At 41.4% G+C, this 21,613-nt stretch overlaps 1 protein-coding gene across 1 annotated transcript in view; it reads left to right on the forward strand.

Annotated features, from left to right (window-relative positions):
• LOC137261920 (FMRFamide-related peptides type HF-1-like) overlaps positions 1-21,613 on the forward strand; it is a 65,798-nt gene that overhangs the window by 15,887 nt on the left and 28,298 nt on the right. Inside the window, exon 2 of the mRNA XM_067799738.1 lies at positions 3,434-4,105. Coding sequence (XP_067655839.1) covers positions 3,438-4,076 — 639 coding nt within the window. The 5' untranslated portion in view covers positions 3,434-3,437 and the 3' untranslated portion in view covers positions 4,077-4,105. The remainder of the gene's footprint in view (positions 1-3,433; positions 4,106-21,613) is intronic.

Genomic DNA, 21,613 nt, shown 5'->3' on the forward strand with positions numbered 1-21,613 from the left:
ATCAGCACAATGACTACATACCATGGGAACGCTGATTTGATTACAACTTTATCTAAGTCCTGTAACAGCGGATATATGCGAGCTTCAGAGGATTGAAGTTAACGTCAATTAACATTTCCAGGAAGTTATATGCTAGTTTGTGAGAAAAAAATACTTTGGCCTCAATTAGTCAGCAACATCTATGATTGGCTTGTGTACTTATTTAACATATTTAGTACTACTTTACTAAACACTTGGATGCAAAGTGTTTAACCTGCATGTCTACATTGTCCATTATACATACAGTGTTCCCAGAAATTATTGAGAAAATCTTTGTTTTTTTCTAATGATGCTAAGATTGGAAAAAGGGCCTTCACTATGCACTAAGCATACTAAATAAGGGAGACAACTCTTGAAGGCTTAGAAGGCAGCTCATTACGTCAAGAGTTATCTCCCTTGTCTGAGCAGACGGCTTCCTGTGTTGACATGGTAGAATTTACAGCAAGAGAGAAAAGAAAGCTCATTCTAGATGATTTTGAGAGGGGTAAGGCTGATGCTAAAGTGTTAGCTTGCAGACATGGTATTCCTCTGTCTACAGTATACAGAACTTTGAAGAATATTCAAACAGGAACCGGGATAGAGCACAAAGCAGGGGCAGGTCGGCCTAGGAAATTCAGTGTTGTGGATCGCCGAAGACTTGGGCAGATTGTGAGTAGGGGCAAATTGAAAAGTGTTGAGAACATCAGAAATGAAATGATTAGCAGAGGAAGTCCTCAGGTATGCAATGAAACAGTTAGGCAGGAATTACAGAGACTTAATTGGGTGAAAAAACGTGGAATTCCCCCGCCGTTGATGAAAGATGCACAAAAGGAAAAACGTTTTAACTGGTGTCGGGCTCATGAAAATCAAGTTTGGGATAATGTTTTCTTTTCGGATGAAAGTTCTGTTTGGCTTTTCCCTAATGGTGTGAAAATTTGGACCAAAGATACTGTCAAACCTATCTACCAGCGACCAAAACATAGCCCGAAGTTTCACATGTGAGGTGGCATATCGGCTCGCGGAGTGACGCCATTGTGTGTTTTCACGGGAAACTTGACAAAAGAAAGATACGTTGACATTCTAAATGGTCACCTTCTTCCGACAGCACAAACATTGTATGAAGATGATTGGATTTTCCAGCATGATAATGACCCAAAACACACTGCGCGCTACACAAAACAGTGGTTGTCGGGCGAAAATGTTCAAGTTTTAGACTGGCCCAGTTACAGCCCAGACCTAAACCCAATTGAGAATGTGTGGGGAGTCATGAAGGACAGAATAAACCAAAAGGGACTGAGAAATATTGAAGATATGAAGGCCGAGGCGGTCCAATATTGGGATACCCTGTCACACGATTACCTACAAACTTTGATGGGTAGTGTGCCTAGGCGTATTCAGGCATGCATTGCTGAGCGAGGAGGTCTAACAAAGTACTAAAACAAGAGTGAGACTGTAAAAGGATGATGTTTTAACATGTTTATGTAAGTAAAACGCCAGAAGTTAATAAACGTAATGAGTTACATGACGCAACATGATTCTCAATAATTTCTGGGAATACTATAAAACTGTTTTACTTGTTAATGATTATCATACACAATATTAAATCCCAACCTCAAATGTCTATTAATATCATACAGCGTAGTTTCTACAATCTGACTCTGACTCACATGGTTAGGGGCATATATAGCGTAGTTTCTACAATCTGACTCTGACTCACATGGTTAGGGGCATATACAGCGTAGTTTCTACAATCTGACTCTGACTCACATGGTTAGGGGCATATATAGCGTAGTTTCTACAATCTGACTCTGACTCACATGGTTAGGGGCATATATAGCGTAGTTTCTACAATCTGACTCTGACTCACATGGTTAGGGGCATATATAGCGTAGTTTCTACAATCTGACTCTGACTCACATGGTTAGGGGCATATATAGCGTAGTTTCTACAATCTGACTCTGACTCACATGGTTAGGGGCATATACAGCGTAGTTTCTACAATCTGACTCTGACTCACATGGTTAGGGGCATATATAGCGTAGTTTCTACAATCTGACTCTGACTCACATGGTTAGGGGCATATACAGCGTAGTTTCTACAATTTCACTTTCAACCTCACTGGTTTATTAGTATCATACAGTTTATTAGCATCAACAATTCAGCTCTCAACTTCACATTTTTATGAGTACCATTATCGATATTGGGATGTTTTGCATGCAAAAAGCCACCCTCGGTGAACTCTGTACTCACCCAAACAAAAGTGATTACGTTTTGGTTCAAGTTGTTCTAAATGAACGAACATCGTTGTCCCTGTATTATCCGTAATACAAAATGCTAAAACACTCGATGATATGGGTAAAGACAACTGAACTACAAAGGTTACATCCAAATTATTCCTGAGCGGGAACTCTCAACCTCTCAGCTGTCAGCCTTTCTTGTTTATACGTATCATACATTGTGATTTTAACTCTCAACCACTGTGCTGGCCATCGAAATAGTGTATAGTCAGAACTCCAGACGCTTAATACAGAATCTCTTTCAACAATAAACAAATAAAAGAAGCTCTGTCTGCCTCTTGTTACAAATCAAAGGGGAAATTGTAAGAACTGCGCAGGTGATACATACATTAGTCATGGGATCACAGCGATCGTGTCAGATCCACTATACTTCAGAGCGAATGTGCAAAGGGAAGGAAACTGGAATTTGTTTTCACTATTTGGAATTTCGAGCCTCGAGTGACGCCACCGTGTCGCAAACAAAGATTGATAGACAGCTGGTGCTAAAGTTAAACCTTTCATCTGTATATCGATGACAGTAAATTTTTTTTTTGAAAAACGTCTTTGATCGAAGGGATATATTTAAGGGTGTCTGCTGGTCTGCTTTTGTGTTCACAGTGAATCTCATGCTGTCAGAGGTCTTTTATGCACAGCCGATATACATACGCTAAACGTCAAACCGCCGTTATTCATCAGGGAATAATATACCACATCACCGACAGGATCCGTTATGTCAAAAGTAAATTGGAGAAGCACCGCAAAGGTCTATAACTGTGATGTCATTAGATTGTTACCTCCTTATCTAAGTTACATGAAAGAAGTGCAGTCATAATAGTTGCAGTGGAAAGTTCATTTGAGGCTTAAATGTGCTGTGATCGTTTTGGCTACATTTCTTTATAACGTTGCGCACAGATATATAGATTTAATTACACCTTTAGGTATTCTACACGCCTGTCACTGCATGTGAAACTCGTTATTCTTTAATATATTGATTTATAATGGAATTGGTGGTGTCAAACCGTTCGTAACAGTCGTTCCCTGTGCGGAGGGAATAACACCTGATGCTGTCGTAGGTGTTAACGGAACAGAACAATTATTTTCCTGAGATGAATAGCTAAAGCCTAATCTTTGTTTTGCAGAACCATGAGAGAAGACGTCGCCCAGGTCCTCGCCCTCGTGGTTGCCGCCCTTGTTCCCATGGTAATGCTGGTAAACACAGTGCAAGCTGCGCCGACAGAGTGCGCAGACGGACTTTGTGATGACAAACTGGCTGCGTCTGATGGAGCATTTAGTGATGGTACTGACTTAGACAAGAGAATGTCCAAGTTCGTGCGAATAGGCAAAGGCCACGGTAGTTCTTTCGTTCGGATCGGCAGGCCACACTCATTTGTCCGTATTGGTAAATCGACTGGACTCGATTCTGAGTACGAGGACCCTGAAAAGCGTGGAGGATCCAACTTCTTAAGAATCGGAAAGGGCATGAATAGATTTCTGAGAATCGGTAAAAGTGTAGATACCGACAAACGGGCGAGCCGGTTCTTGAGAATAGGCAAATCTATGGAAGACGATGATGAAGAGATGGACAAGAGAGGCCATGCTTTTGTACGTATCGGCAAAATTCCTTCCTCTGCATTTGTAAGGATTGGCCGTGAGCCTCTCCTTGACCGTATCATGAAGAAACCCAGCAGCAGTTTCCTGAGGATCGGACGAATGGGGCAGTCATCATTTGTGCGTATTGGCAAGAAGAGCTCCGGTTCTGACGAGGACACCTACAGCGTATAGACGACTTCCGGTCAGCTGTGCGCGGCCAGGTGAGCCACCACATACACATATACACGGAGACAATACATCTTGCAGCAGTACAGTCACTTGCATCCATTACAGTGTCTGACATATATCGATAAACCTACAGGTGATATCTCGAAATACAGGGGTCGTTCTCTTCCACTCTCTTGAACTCAGCTGACTTGCGGCATGGTGAACATTTTGATCTAAGTTGGTGACGGATGTGTACGTGCTTCTTCTCAACTTCATCCCCAAACAAAGTCTTGTTTCTCGATACCCCAAAGGCTATTGACGCGTACATGGACTTTCGTAACTGACAAGTGAAATGCATCTCCTCGTAGTAGGCTGACACCCAAGACAAGTCGTCCACTAGATCCTGTGTCCAGGGGGGTCACATGTCGAGTCAGGCAGTAGATCTTATGTGCAGTTGGATCACTGTACTGGCTGTTGGCGAGATCATCAAAGGCACTCCGGCATAGTAACCGCCTGGAATTTGCGGCTCACCGTGCAGTCAGGAGGACGTTTTACAAGTAGCATGCGGCCTTTCCTTGTGGAGGATACGAGAGTCAATGTGCATGTCATCAACTGACAATTATGAGAATTAAAGCAAAAACGCTCCTTATCATGACACAACTTGTATGTATTTGTATGTTCAGCGTTTCTGTGATGCCGATCGTTTAAGATATATCAGATGACTGAGATACAATAAAATCTAGTTGTTCAACTCTGATGTTTTTTCTAGCCTGTATAGAATTTGTCCCAATATGAGGGCGAATATTCGTCCAAAGATGCATTCACTGTCCATTAAGGCACTGATATCAGGACTTCAGTATTAAGTTGATTGTATTTGTTTCTTGCTGACTGACTAGTTCACGATGTTTAAAGAGCTATTTCACCTTTTGATAGACAGCCAATGACAACATGACATCATACGGACGCCACATTCTCTTGACGCCACATTGTGATGAACTGATCAGGTAATGTCGTTCCCTAGAAGGAGAGAGTTTCCTCATTGTTTGATCAGGAAACTCACGTTTTCCAAACGTTTACTCAGAAAACGTGACATTTAGAAGCGAAGACAACTCCCGACTAGGGACTAAGGATTATCTGTCGCCCGTGAGATAATGTTCCACGTTTCAGTCACCAAAGCTCGGCGAATTATGTCACTCTGTAGAGATAATCCGTTGTTCAATGTAGCTCGTAGGTTATTCTGTAAATAGCTCACACGTCAGTTTGACATGCAACTTGTCATACAATATTGCTTTGAAAAAGGAACTTCATCAATATCTTTTTCTCGTAAAAGGAGCTCTGTCTTCAGTAATGTCGGCTGTGATGGTGAAGGTGAGACCCCTGTAACTGATGAAGATGATGAATGAGACACTGTCACGATGACGTTCACGCGTGACGTCACTCCAGAGTTACTGTCAATCTCTTACGCATTTCAATATGATTATACTTCCACATGGCTGCTATTTATTGTACATCTCATCACATTCATTAATTTGCAAAAGGTTTATTTGGATAAATTCTTGAACAACTCCATGCTTCAATTTGATAATGGATTTTACATTAAACGTTTGTTACTGCACGCAATTTAACGATTGAAAACAAAACAATCATGATGAAATATGCATAGTGTATCAAAGGAAACCAAACAGAGCTTGATGAGATCTGAAGAGATTTGGTGGTTCAATCCTGAACCCCGTTAGTCGTGGGACATCAGGTAGAATACAGAGATGGTAACAGAGTTGCTAACACTGAACAAGAAGGTGCCGTAATTGATTGTCGTAACTTTTAACACGACTCCATCCCTGAGTTCCGCAAGTGCGTAAAGTATAGCGTCATTGTTTGTGACGTGCTTAATAGAACAGGCTTTTAATTCTAATGGTCTCTGTGACAAAGCTGCCCTTTCGTTTCCCTCGGGCAGAGTACTGTTACGTCATCGATACCTCCTACAAGTGACACAATGAATGAGCAGGATTCTGCTCTCATTCAGACTTTCCACGGCTTGTAACAATTTAAACGATCGTAACGTTTTGTTGTTTGTCGTACTTTAATGGTATTTGGCAATGCAACAATTGCACTCACACTTTTCTAGGAATCGAAGCCTTACAAAACATAGTTAAAATCATTACCGTTTATGTTATGAAAATGAAAACATTTATCAGTGGCAACATAACACTGTACACGCGTGATTCAAAATGCGGTTAGTCTGGTCGTTTTCACTTAAAACGAAATATTATAGAGTTCAGAGTCGTTACAATGGTAGCACAAAACTCTCTCATTCAATTATATACATCTGAAACACTATAGCAAGAATGGAAAAAACATCCAAATGAAATCGTGATTGCTTTGCTGCAGTTCTTTCAACTTTTCAATAACTGCCAGGAGCAAAAGTGTTTTGATTGCCCTGGGGCACTGATGTTTTAGTAGAATCGTAGGGAAAAAGGTCATTTCAATACTGTAAATAATAATTCTTTCTGCAAGCTGTATTCGCCAGTAAGTTGTTGGTGATTGTAAGCTTACACGTCATGTAAAGTGTCATTTGAACAAAGAGACACCTACATACAAGAAAAGCCACATACGGGAGTTTGCATATTTTACTTGTCGACTGATGGGCGACTAGCAATACAAGCTGAACAAATACAGTTGTCCTTTGTGTATACCCGGTATTATTGTTTAGCAAAGGAACTGCATAGATACAATTTATACAGAGAAAGCTGTTCGTTTAGCAAAAACATGCTTAGGGCTGTCGAAAGTTTACACTTGAATGAACTGCTGGTGACAAATCAAATTCGTTGTTTCAAAAATGCATTTTATCAACAATGAAATACTCAACGAGCATAAGGAGCAGCTCGTATCTAACTGAGATGTTGAGAGAGGCTATAGATACCATTCGAACGTCTTTAAGATGTGATGACCCGCTCCACGGGTACGCTCTATGAGAAGTCTCTTCCATGCCAACCAGCTACTTTACGATTTACTGTAGGTCCTTGTGTCGAGGTATTATTGTATAATCCAAGCCTCACATGGCTGCACGCCATGTTAATTAAAAGGTTCTTATCGAACGATTTCTTCTACTTTCATGAATTGTAAAGACGATAATAACATCAAAAGATAAAGCTTTTAGAGTAGAAAAAGTGCTCATGTTATTAGGTAATTAAATAAAAACCATAGCTTTAATAATGATTGTTTCTTGTACATTAAATGGTTATCATTGCTGAGCATCAATTATCCTTATTCCATGTGGTTTTGTTACACGTGAGGTAGGAAGAACCCCTTCATTTATTTAAGGTACATGAGGGCAAGTTAACGGCGTACTGTACGAGTGTACAAAGACTCGAAGGTTTGTTCCGTACGTTGTGACACCAGTTCGATTTGACCGATTTCATATGGGATTGATTTTCGCAGCAGCAGCAGGGACGTCTCTGGCATATAATCCTACTGTGTAGTAGTTGTTTCCAACTCCTCCATGCGCAAATGGTACGTGCAGATAGACTGATCACCTCTCTACCCTCGGGTTGAATTAGCAACGCAGCCAGGCGTCGTTGTCTTGACGTGTTAATACTGGTCTGTCAGAGCGAGCACCCGTCAAGGGGCCTCTGATAGGTGACTGCCTCGTGGCTATAGTGGGGGGAGGGTCGACGGCTGTGGGTGTGGGGACGTGGTGGCAGGGAAGTCACTGTCCCGTCATAAACACTCAGAGAGGTATTCATGGTCATACTTAAGGTTTGTGACAGACACTTGAGACAGCAGCGCCCGTCACGTCCTCTTCTCGGGGGGAGTCAGGTGGAATGGTCTGTAATGATAGCTCTGCTCGTGTGAGGAATTACTGGAAATAGCTGAGGCACTTACAGGGTGAGGTCTGTTGGAAGAATTAACACAACATCACATAAAGTGTGACTGTCACTTTCAACTGAATACAGCTTACGAAACTGATAAAATTACATAGAAATCATACCATTGTCCTGTGCACAGAATCAAGTAGATAGATGATCACACCCCACTGCCGTCATCAGGCGATGAAGCCACTATATACTGCCGTCAGCAAAATGCATCAGCTTCTCATTTTGATGGCACACCGCTTACCACTGTTACCAGATACCATAGTCGAATTACAAAGTTGCCGCTTGAACGCAATCGCCACATCATATTATTGTCGTCACTTAATTACAAACACTTTTAAAGATCCGGACTAGAACTGGCCTTCAGCAACCAGTTGTAAGAGACGACTAACGGTTGACACCGCTCACTGACACATGTCATTGTATTCCATCCGCATAGATTAATGCTTAAGCTGTTGATTATTGGACTGTCTGGTCCATACTCGATTATTTACTGACGTTACACAACATTCCGTCACAGATAGGGTTCTGACGTTACACTACATCCCGTCACAGACAGGCTACTGACGTTACACTACATCCCATTACTGAGAATCTACTGACGTTACACTACATCCCGTCACAGATAGGCTACTGACGTTACACAACATCCCGTCACAGATAGGCTTCTGACGTTACACTACATCCCGTCACTGACAGGCTACTGACGTTACACTACATCCCGTCACAGACAGGCTACTGACGTTACACTACATCCCGTCACAGACAGGTTACTGACGTTACACTACATCCCGTCACAGATAGGCTACTGACGTTACACTACATCCCGTCACAGACAGGCTACTGACGTTACACTACATCCCGTCACAGACAGGCTACTGACGTTACACTACATCCCATTACTGAGAATCTACTGACGTTACACTACATCCCGTCACAGATAGGCTACTTACGTTACACAACATCCCGTCACAGATAGGCTACTGACGTTACACTACATCCCGTTACAGATAGGCTTCTGACGTTACACTACATCCCGTCACAGATAGGCTTCTGACGTTACACTACATCCCGTCACTGACAGGCTACTGACGTTACACTACATCCCGTCACAGACAGGCTACTGACGTTACACTACATCCCGTCACAGACAGGTTACTGACGTTACACTACATCCCGTCACTGACAGGCCGCTGACGTTACACTACATCCCGTCACGGACAGGCCGTTGACGTTACACTACATCCCGTCACAGACAGGCTACAGACGTTACACTACATCCCGTCACAGACAGGCTACAGACGTTACACTACATCCCGTCACAGACAGGCTACTGACGTTACACTACATCCCATTACTGAGAATCTATGGACGTTACACTACATCCCGTCACAGACAGGCCACTGACGTTACACTACATCCCGTCACAGACAGGCTACAGACGTTACACTACATCCCGTCACAGACAGGCCACAGACGTTACACTACATCCCGTCACAGACAGGCTACTGACGTTACACTACATCCCGTCACAGACAGGCTACTGACGTTACACTACATCCCGTCACAGACAGGCCACTGACGTTACACTTCATCCCGCCACAAACGAGGTAATACTAATTTCCGTCACGGGTTCACATTGCATACAGTCACATGAAGCCCTTCTCAAGAGCGTACACACAGTCACCATCATGACGGTGTGTCATAATGCATAATGCATCATGCATTAATGCATGTCGTCACACCCACACTGATTTCAAAGTTCCAGACATAACATAACTTTACTATAAGACCCGTCACGTTAATGACGTGGCACGGGCCGTTATCGTCATCCTGACGTAAAGAACTCTTGCAACGCTCAGACTCTTTCAATCAAGAGTATACTGTCAGCATGTCATGTTTCCATGCCAAAAGAGAATGATAGTATCACAAGACATTGAGTGCCGGACACAACACGAACAGCATGTTGATGTTATTAAACATTACGCTACAGGAGGCCAGGTTACACATTTAACCAATATATTTCAGGCGACAAAATGTTTGTTTGCTCACTTGTTCAGCTTGTTTACTTCCTGTTAAATGTCAGGAACTTCTCCTCCGGGTGTGCAAACACTGCCATGCATGTGCGAAACCAACCACACAACCCATTGGTAATCAGAGAGTGTATCTCAACAAGCTGTGCCTGAACAGCTCTCCAAGAGTGCTGATCGAAGGGTCGGTGGTAGCAAGAGAACTCAATTGCATGCTTGCTGTGTCTCCGATATGTAACACTCGCCCATCTCCTGTTCACGACCTCTGCTATGTCAGGTTATAATCCTTACTGCTTCACACTACTGCGTTCGTTGTTTATGGATTATTTCTTCATCATTTCACACACAACACAGTCACTCAAACATACAAGCCATGCACCATACACAGAAACAACACATCATATACAACACATCCACCCATACACACAAACAATACACCATGCACACTAACAACACACCATACAAACAACACACCATACACAAAAACGACGCACCATACACACAAACAATGCTCCAAACACACAACACATTCACTCACGCACAGAACACATTCCCCCATTCACAGAAACAATACACTATACACAATAACAATGTATCATACATGCAAACTATGCACTATTCACACAAACAATACACCATACACACCAACAATGCACCATGCACACAAACAATGCACCCTACACGCAAACAATACACCATACTCACAAACAGTACACCATACACACAAACAATACACATACACCATACACACAAACAGTACACCATACACCATACACACAAACAGTACAACATACACTATACACACAAACAATACACCGTGCACACAAATTAACAAAATACATACAGACAATACACTATACACACAAACAACACACCATACACACAAACAAAAAGATATACACGCAAACCATACACCATACATGCAAATAATCAGCCATATTCACAACACATTCCCTCAAACACAAAAAGAACACACCATACACACAAACAGTACACCATACGCACAAACATTACAGTATACACACAAACAATACACTATAGACACAGTCAATACACTATACACACAAACAATACACTATAGACACAGTCAATACACTATACACACATCAATACATTATACACACAGCACATCCACTCAAACACACAACACATTGACGCATACACAGATTCACACACGCCTTTGTGACGCATCATGGTAGAAATGACAAATCTAATTACAATATACAGGAACGTCATGACAGGCTGATGGACGATTTACGTTTACAACCGGCAGGGTAGTAACCACATGACAATATTCTGATTTACAAATCTCGTGGTCTATTTCTGCCACCATTTTGTACTTAGCGTTACAGCTTGGTTGCAGTGAAGTCAATTGACGAACATTGAATACGTTAGTCATAATATGCTGTCACGGGAGTTTTATCACTGTAAATTATAACCGTCCTGATAGAATTGAATACCTTGTGGAATGGTCATTTGTTTCCTTGCCTTACCCTGGGGGATGTTTGTTTGTGAATCTATCACGGCAGCGCTGACAACTCCATCGATTCAATCAACACTTTTGGTAACAATGGCGGAACGATTAAACATATATAAAACTAGACGACAAAACAAGCCTGTCTTGACGTATCAGTGTTGACAAGATCGTGTAAACCATACTCCAGCAAGAATAATTTAAAGTGATAAAAATGCATCGGCCTACTCATTTTTCAAGGATGCCTTCATTAGAATTGGCGCCCATATATTTGGAGTGAGCTGCGAGGGCAGGGTTGTTCCGTTTCCGTTACAGCTCCGTGTCCGCACGTACCACATGGTAATCATTAAAGCGATATTTAGAGGATTATATTTTCGGAATGCTTTTTGACTACTCATTTGGAGATTATGTTGGGCCTTAAGGGCGTTGCCAGTTCCTTCCACAGAAAGTGATTGCACGAGTGTTAAAGGAGACCCGCCAGGTTCGGGTCATAAAATACTGTTGATCAATCATTTTTTTAGTATGCGTGATATGACGCACGCTTTCATTAGACATGTTTTCCGCCCCAATTTGAGGTAATGGTCAAAGAAATGGCACTTGACCTTCATGACCGCGATGCAATAACCCTCGGCAAAGTCATGGCTCATTGTCATGCTACCGAAACCCATTCGAGGATTTGTGGAAGCCCAACTCGCGTCACACCCGAGCGAGAATATGTGAACTTTGCAATTGTAGCGATATTCGGATGCCATATGCATCTCTGTACAATGATCGTCTACATGTTGCACAGTCTACTACAGACGTTCGTACTCTGCCCTTCAGCTGTCTGATTTGTACACTAAAAGCTGGCTTTCCTGTCCACCTCCTCGTCCTACACCTACCTAGCTACAAACACCATGATAGAACAAGGTTTACACCTATCTAGCCAGAAAATCCATGATAAAACAAGGTCTACACCTACCTAGCCATGAATACCATCACAAAACAAGGTCTACTCTTACCTAGTAACAAACACCATTATAGAACAAGGTCTACACACACCTAGTAACAAACACCATTTAGAACAAAGTCGACACCTACCTAGCAACAAACACCAGTATGGAAGTAGGTCTAAATCCACCTAGCAACAAACGCCATCACAGGTCTTCTCCATCTACCACTCACCAGACTTCCCCATCTACCATTACACAGACTTCACCAACTACAATTCCCCAAACTTCCCCATCTACCATTCTCCAGACTTCCTCCATCTACCACTCACAAGACTTATCCATCAATCATTCCCCAGACATTCCTCATCTACCATTCCCCAGACATCTCCCATCTACCACTCACCAGACTTCCCCATCTACCATTCCACAGACTTCCTCCATCTACCACTCCACAGACGTCCCCCTCTACTGTTCCCCAGACTTCCCTCTTCTACCATTCTCCAGACTTCCCCCATCTACCACTCTCCAGACTTTCCCCATCTACCATTCCTCAGACTTCCCCCATCTACTCCGGGTTTCCTCCATCTACCATCCTCCTAGTTTCCCCCATCTACCATACCAAGGTTTCATCCGTCTACCACCCTCCGGGTTTCCTCCATCTACCATCCTCCGTGTTTCCTCCATTTACCATTCTCCGGGTTTCCCCCACCTACTAACCCTAAGCGTCCTTCAACGACCATCCTCCTGGTTTTCTCAATCTACCATCCTCCGGGTTTCCTCCATCTACCATCCACCGTGTTTCCTCCATCTAGCATCCCAAGGTTTTCTCCAACTACCATCCCCCGGGTTTCCCCAATCTACCAATCCAGGATTTCTACCATCCCCTAGATTAGTGGTTACTCGGATCTGTACAGGAACAGTTTTTAGATGACGATCTTGGAAGAGAAATTAAATTTCTCCTCAGTATTGGCTTCCTCCTGTCAGGTTTTTATTTTTTTGATGATGTGTGCGGGAGACCGTTAGATATTTCTGAAACTGGAAATGGAACAAGAAGACTTGAATATAACCAAACCAGTTTTCGATTTGAAAGGGCAGTACATGGTACGCTACGCTAGGGCTATAGAACATTAACGGGGATTGCAGTTGTTGATTGTTGAACGTTTTTCCGAACCGGCCTGTATTATTATAATACGTTTTATTTACGCGGAATCAGGATAGGAAAGCTCTCTAACTTACATACCAGCAACGGGTTCCCAAGCCTGTAATAACGCTTTCGCACACGAGTTTATCACATGTTAAACAAAGGTTCTGATATTCCCGTTAAAGGTTATTTGGAGTATTGAAAAACGTGGACCTTCTGCTGTTTACGAGGATGCTGTGGACAAATGTTGAAATGAGTGGTAGTAAACAGACGTAGTAAGAATTAGGCGTATTCGGTCCATTACTTTCAGTCAACTCTGGTTGCAGAAAAAAGTGCGTACGTGGGTCAGTTTTCTTTGTGCGTTTGCGTATATTACAAGTAAGAAGTCTAACTAATATTAAAATGCCAACATCAGGCTAATCATGGAATAATGTTTATCGAAAACAGGGGGAAAACCTCGCGAGTATTCATAGATGTATATTATCTAACACAATTGTCAACTAGTCATGGAAATACTTAAATGTCGTTGTCTTAGAAATGATAGAGACATTGACAATCATTGGGAAATCAATAATATACGGTGATTATACATAACGGTCGTTCTCCTTATACATATTCAACTCATCCAAAAATTATTTATCATACAATAATTATCTGTATAGATTAATGCAAATACAGAGGTGAATGGGCAACACACGTGACAGAACAAACACTTTGTTGCGACGTTACGTTAGAGTGATAGAGGCATCTGTTCCCATTATTTCCTTATTTCAATAAAGTCTCTTATCGTGTTAGCATAGTCGGCCTCCAACAGCCACATCTCATCACTACAGGTGAATATCTGTTGTGTTATTTATTCTTGGCGATTATTGATACGGGATCCGTTCTACAAAGCAATCATTGCCCCATGACTGTCGGCAGACTAGGTTTAAGCATGGGAGTTACGAGCGTCTCAGCGCCGAGATCGTTTTGTTCAACAGATCATGTGCTCAGTACTGTTTACTGAGCGTTACTGGAACATCGGGTTCAGGTGTCTTAGGGAAGTGCAAACAAGAATATCCAAACAAAAATAACGGCAGTATACATCCTAGGAAGGCCAGTATTCCTTTCATAACAACATGCCATGGCGATAGCAGGATCTATAAATCTATAATTCAAAATCCTTTATGTTAAATGTCAAAAAAGAGAACTAGTTATTATCAATTTAAAGAAAGAGGGGTTCTGTGGTGTGATAATGTTTGGCTGAACCGTTTAGTTTTCAACAAACTAAACTATGAGACCCTCAAAGGTCCATTGACGTTTATACAATTTGTGAATACTACTCTACATTGGGAACCCTCAGAGGTCTCTGTCTCTGTCTCTTACCATGACTGAGGATCCGAAACTTCGTGAAAAAGCTTAATGGTGTGTCCTCACTTAATTGAATAACTATATTGAAAACATCCAGTAAAATGCATTAGAATACATGAACAGTTCCCCAGTTTCCAAGTCCAAGTTCGCACTAACAGATGGCATAGTGTCAGGAGGAAGACTCAACAACTGTTGTTTCACATTCAGTGTGATACATCACTCCCTCAATCCGTCGTTCAGTAAGCATGTATTTGACGAGCGGTGGCCATTTCTGGCACATTTTCCAGTGTGTGTGTTTGGGCGGTGAGGTAACCTGGTGGTTAAGGCGTTCGCTTCGCCTGAAGGCCCATGTTTCATGCCCACGAACGTAGCACAATGACGTTTCACTTACAGGGGTGAGACGTATTACTGACTATGGTACGTTTTGCGGTACAAGCCATTCGGTTCGGTCCGTTCTGTTTCGGTGTATGAGAACTTACCTCCATGAAACTAGTGGCCGTGTCGCAAAGAAATGCATCGATTTTGACAAAATGATTCTATTTCTAGACATTTGAGTAGAGGTTTTGAAAGGTTAATAAAATGAAAAGAAAAAAACGAAAGTACCGAATTTTTGGTTAGCATTATGATGCCGAACCGAGGTCCAAATACCGCGGTTCTACTAACACCACTGTTTACCGTTTCACCCTTATTCACCAGAACGACTGTCTCAGGAAACAGTGGTCAAAATGCCTCTCTAAGTGGAAATGAGTTTCACAGAGCTACGGGTGCCACATTACTGATGGTGGTCAAGAGCAGCAGCTTTGCAGCAATCATCGTTGGACAAACATTGGTGAATCAAGGTTTAGCTTGGACTTCATTAACAGGTGCAACCGAATGTGGCGTAGACGGAATGAGCGTGTCGATGCTGTTAACGTGCAAGACAAAACGATCGTTAAGCGCTCGTGCCACAGAACCTAGTCTGACATACCTCGGATATCTTTGAACGGTAGGGACGTCATCGTCATCAACCACTGGCCACTCTCAAAGAACTTGACGTTGTCCTGCAGGAAGAATGGGATGGAAATAGCCTGGATGACTTTGGACGTTTGATTAAGAGTTTGGTTCGTCGCGCCTGGGATCGTGTTTAGTTCAGAAACGAGTCCGCTCGGTATTAGTACTAATAATTTTGACTTTTCATGGTAATGACATGACAAGGTGCCTTAGTAGTAATCGATCAAAGTCTATGGTAATCTGACGTTTAACGACAAAGGCATATCTCAGCTTTATATCGCGGACACACTTTTAAACTAATGAACCTATTAAAGATTAAGTAGGGAGATTACAAATATCAATAGTTATGTCATCTTGACTGTATATTCTAAAATATTGTAAAGATATGCATCACTTCACGCCATTTCAGATGTTAGATTGTCAAGAGTAACTTTATTGATTGATAATCGACTGTGTTTGCATGTATAGTACTGAAGATGCGTTGTTTTGCGTAAGTGTCAAGAAGATATATACATGTACCAACAAACTGATCGCGATAAACCTTCCAAGAAGATATATACATGTACCAACAAACTGATCGCGATAAACCTTCCAAGAAGATATGTACATGTACCAACAAACTGATCGCGATAAACCTTCCAAGAAGATATGTACATGTACCAACAAACTGATCGCGATAAACCTTCCAAGAAGATATGTACATGTACCAACAAACTGATCGCGATAAACCTTCCAAGAAGATATGTACATGTACCAACAAACTGATCGCGATAAACCTTCCAAGAAGATATGTACATGTACCAACAAACTGATCGCGATAAACCTTCCAAGAAGATATGTACATGTACCAACAAACTGATCGCGATAAACCTTCCAAGAAGATATGTACATGTACCAACAAACTGATCGCGATAAACCTTCCAAGAAGATATGTACATGTACCAACAAACTGATCGCGATAAACCTTCCAAGAAGATATGTACATGTACCAACAAACTGATCGCGATAAACCTTCCAAGAAGATATGTACATGTACCAACAAACTGATCGCGATAAACCTTCCAAGAAGATATGTACATGTACCAACAAACTGATCGCGATAAACCTTCCAAGAAGATATGTACATGTACCAACAAACTGATCGCGATAAACCTTCCAAGAAGATATGTACATGTACCAACAAACTGATCGCGATAAACCTTCCAAGAAGATATGTACATGTACCAACAAACTGATCGCGATAAACCTTCCAAGAAGATATGTACATGTACCAACAAACTGATCGCGATAAACCTTCCAAGAAGATATGTACATGTACCAACAAACTGATCGCGATAAACCTTCCAAGAAGATATGTACATGTACCAACAAACTGATCGCGATAAACCTTCCAAGAAGATATGTACATGTACCAACAAACTGATCGCGATAAACCTTCCAAGAAGATATGTACATGTACCAACAAACTGATCGCGATAAACCTTCCAAGAAGATATGTACATGTACCAACAAACTGATCGCGATAAACCTTCCAAGAAGATATGTACATGTACCAACAAACTGATCGCGATAAACCTTCCAAGAAGATATGTACATGTACCAACAAACTGATCGCGATAAACCTTCCAAGAAGATATGTACATGTACCAACAAACTGATCGCGATAAACCTTCCAAGAAGATATGTACATGTACCAACAAACTGATCGCGATAAACCTTCCAAGAAGATATGTACATGTACCAACAAACTGATCGCGATAAACCTTCCAAGAAGATATGTACATGTACCAACAAACTGATCGCGATAAACCTTCCAAGAAGATATGTACATGTACCAACAAACTGATCGCGATAAACCTTCCAAGAAGATATGTACATGTACCAACAAACTGATCGCGATAAACCTTCCAAGAAGATATGTACATGTACCAACAAACTGATCGCGATAAACCTTCCAAGAAGATATGTACATGTACCAACAAACTGATCGCGATAAACCTTCCAAGAAGATATGTACATGTACCAACAAACTGATCGCGATAAACCTTCCAAGAAGATATGTACATGTACCAACAAACTGATCGCGATAAACCTTCCAAGAAGATATGTACATGTACCAACAAACTGATCGCGATAAACCTTCCAAGAAGATATGTACATGTACCAACAAACTGATCGCGATAAACCTTCCAAGAAGATAGGAAATATACATTCTATACTGTACTACGGGCGGATGGACGCACTGAGTCGTGCAAGTTAAAACCTTGTGTATACCTAACGTTCGTTGTGTTCAAACCCCCTTTTGTGGTAATTCAAATGGTCTTGGTAATGGTGACAAAAACTAAAATAGCATGCAAATATGTTATATCTGCTTACCTGCGTAATGATTATTATGTCTGCAGTATTTACCCTTGCCAGGTGGTGATATTTCTATGTTTTTTCTTTGCTACGTCAAAAACCAAAGTGGGTGCCGTTACCCCTTGCATTTTTGTCCTTCTGATACAAATCATTTTTAAGCAAATGCATATAGCTGCTGGTGTCTACTGATTTCCAAGTGATTTTTATATTTACGTACAGTGGAAATGTTAGTTGTCTTACCAAAGAATGTTTCACAAATTCAAACTGTTACAGCTGGCTTAAATGCTTTACGTGTTCATATTGACCTCGGCGCCGCTGTACATAGCTATCTCAGCTCTATGGTCAACGTAGCTCCCATACCTTGACATGGACTTACGACAGACTTAGTGTTATGGTCAACGTAACACCCACACGTCGATATGGACTTACGACAGACTTAGTGTTATGGTCAACGTAACACCCATACGTCGATATGGACTTACGACAGACTTAGTGTTATGGTCAACGTAACACCCATACGTCGATATGGATTTACGACAGACTTAGTGTTAAGGTTAACGTACTTCCTATACCTTGACATGGACTTACGACAGTCTTAACGTTAAGGTCGTTGTATACAACGGAACCATGGGAACAGTTTGAACTACACGCTTGTCTTCAGTATCTGGTATATTTAATCAATAAAAATAAACGTTTGTTCAAGAAAAAGGGTATTTTGGAAGCCAACTGCGGAACAATGTAAATTCCAATTGTGTTTGTTTAACTGTGATTAGTCTACGGTGATAATCTGTAGCATTTGACGCTCGAACTATTAGCAACTCTGTGAAGGAGCGGTGTGATTACAGACCTGTGCTAACAAAGCAAGGCAACTGTTTCTTTCCGCGGTTATAATGTTATTTAGAAGTAATTGAAACTATTCTGGTCCCCCTCATGCATGTTTCATAGCGTCCATCCTAGAAATCATCTCGACCCTTCACTGATCAATTCCCCTGAGTTGTTCCAATCACTTTTGCTCTCGAGAGGTGGGGGGACTTCCTCAGAGGACCCAAATCTGCCGTCAGCTGCGCGCATAGCTCATCATACATGAATTCACAGTTTAACTGTATGGTTTTAAAGCAATGCATATATTATATCTCTAAGTAATACGTTATCTAGTTGTGCAGGATTATTTTCGTAAGTATCGATACTCTGACGTTTCTCAGCGGATATCCTTTCATAATGAATTGTAATATTGCTGTTGTTTACTGTGTGAATATTTGATACTGTAGTGGCGTGTGGTATCTCATGTACACACGTATAGCAATCTCCGACTAACTGGACAAACATGGACATGTGTTATGGTACATACACTGTTCTCACAAACCTAACGCGACCGGCATTGATGGATAACTGCAGATAGGTTGGAACGGATGTTGCGATAAATAGTAACAACCATCAATATAATTATAGCTTAACATAACAAGGTAGAGTAGCGTTGTTTATATAACTATATCTTATGTCCATATATTATATGAAGAAAATGAATTCAACTTTTGAATAGTGACATTAATTAAAAGTGGTGGAATGTATGTATGTATGTATGTATGTATGTATGTATGTATGTATGTATGTATGTATGTATGTATGTATGTATGTATGTATGTATGTATGTATGTATGTATTTACACAGAGAGAGAGAGAGAGAGAGAGAGAGAGACAGAGTGTGTGTATGTGTGCGTGTGTGTGTGTGTGAGAGAGAGAGGCATATTCATCTTTTGCAGTTCATTGTTTATATGGGGAAAGTGTGAGTGAGTGAGTGAGTTTAGTTTTACGTCGCACTCAGCACAATTCCAGCTATATGGCGGCGGTCTGTAAATAATCGTGTCTGGACCAGACAATCTACGAAACTGGGATACGATGACATGTGTGAATCAAGTCAGCGAGCCTAACGGAACGATCCCGTTAGTCGCCTCTACTGCAAGCATGGGTTAGTGAAGATCAGTTCTAGTCCGGACCTTCACGAGAAGGTACGTAGGTTTCTCTCTTATATCTATAGCTGATGCTTTCTGTTGAGGGATGTCTTGTCAGATCTTGTGGTTTGCTTCATTTCTGTGAGAGTCATATATTTGTATCGTTTGAGAATGGTGCTAGTATTATGTCTAATTAACAGCCAAGGCTCTCTGTCTTACGTTTTCCATGGGAGACCACGTCACATGTGCTGTGATGGCGCGAGGCCTCTGGTGGATGAGAATTCTGATTCACCTCCCAAATGAGTGTGGTGTTATTAATATATACGTTGCCGCGAGTTATATTACAAATTAGAGACTCGATGTGACTGACAGCTTTGTGCTATACTGACTCAAAGCAATGTCACAACGAGTACCATTAATCAACTTGTCCTACATATGCCCTTTTACAACTGGTAATCATTTTTCAACAAACTCTTAAGGGGTGGTCTTTCATGTGGTCCTTCTTTAATACCATGACTGGACAACAGACATTAAATTAAAATATATTGCCTTGCGTGGCTAATCTAAAACTCCTTCTTGTTGTAAGACATAATCTTCTTCGTCTCGAAGTCTCGAAGCTGACGTTACAAGCTGGACTTGACATTTCAATAAATGCTGGTTGACAAAAATGCCTAATGATTCCGTTGTAATTACATAGGACTCTGTATATGTGTTAGATATTTGTATTCATATTACCGTGTGGATGACAGCTAGGTCTCATTCTCGCTTTGAGACGCAATCACCTCTCCTTGTTTTGGTATCTTTCAGTTCACGGAGGTGTTTTATTATGGTCGTCAAAGTGTATATCATTCTAGTACAATATTTCCAGGAAATAAACAACAACCATGTTTCTGTAGTTTAAAACAATACTATTTCTGCCAGAAATGTAATAATGATTTCAATGAATACCAAGGCCCATGCTCTGGTGCAATTAATGGCCATTATTATGTCATTCTTTTAGCCCCGAATGAGGTATTATTATGAAATTATTTGGGAATGTGTCTCATGCCTTTGTAATTACGGTTAATATAATGTTTTTGGTGTTGAGGCCGCAGCCAATGTTACTTTCCCGCACGCACGCTCTATACACTTAATATAACGAATATAATGAAGAACAATGAGCAACATCCGGAAAACGTGGAACAGTTATCAAGCATACCAATATCACCAGTACTGACATGTAATATCATAACTCTGATTACTATGGAATCCTATGAGGGACATTGTCACGTTGTCATGTTGTCGCGTTGTCGCCCTCTCAAAACTAAGAGGCAAAACTAACCAAAGCGCGGCATTGCGACATTTCGACCAGTCGTTTCATTGTCACTGTGCTGCATTGTCGCGTTTTGAAAGAAAGTTTCTGTTCAACCAAAGGGCGTCATACGACTAAGCGACAATGTTCAAGTTCAAAATATGTCGAGTTGTC

The sequence above is a fragment of the Haliotis asinina genome, chromosome 14 (genome assembly GCF_037392515.1).
Source record: "Haliotis asinina isolate JCU_RB_2024 chromosome 14, JCU_Hal_asi_v2, whole genome shotgun sequence".
Taxonomy (NCBI): domain Eukaryota; kingdom Metazoa; phylum Mollusca; class Gastropoda; order Lepetellida; family Haliotidae; genus Haliotis; species Haliotis asinina.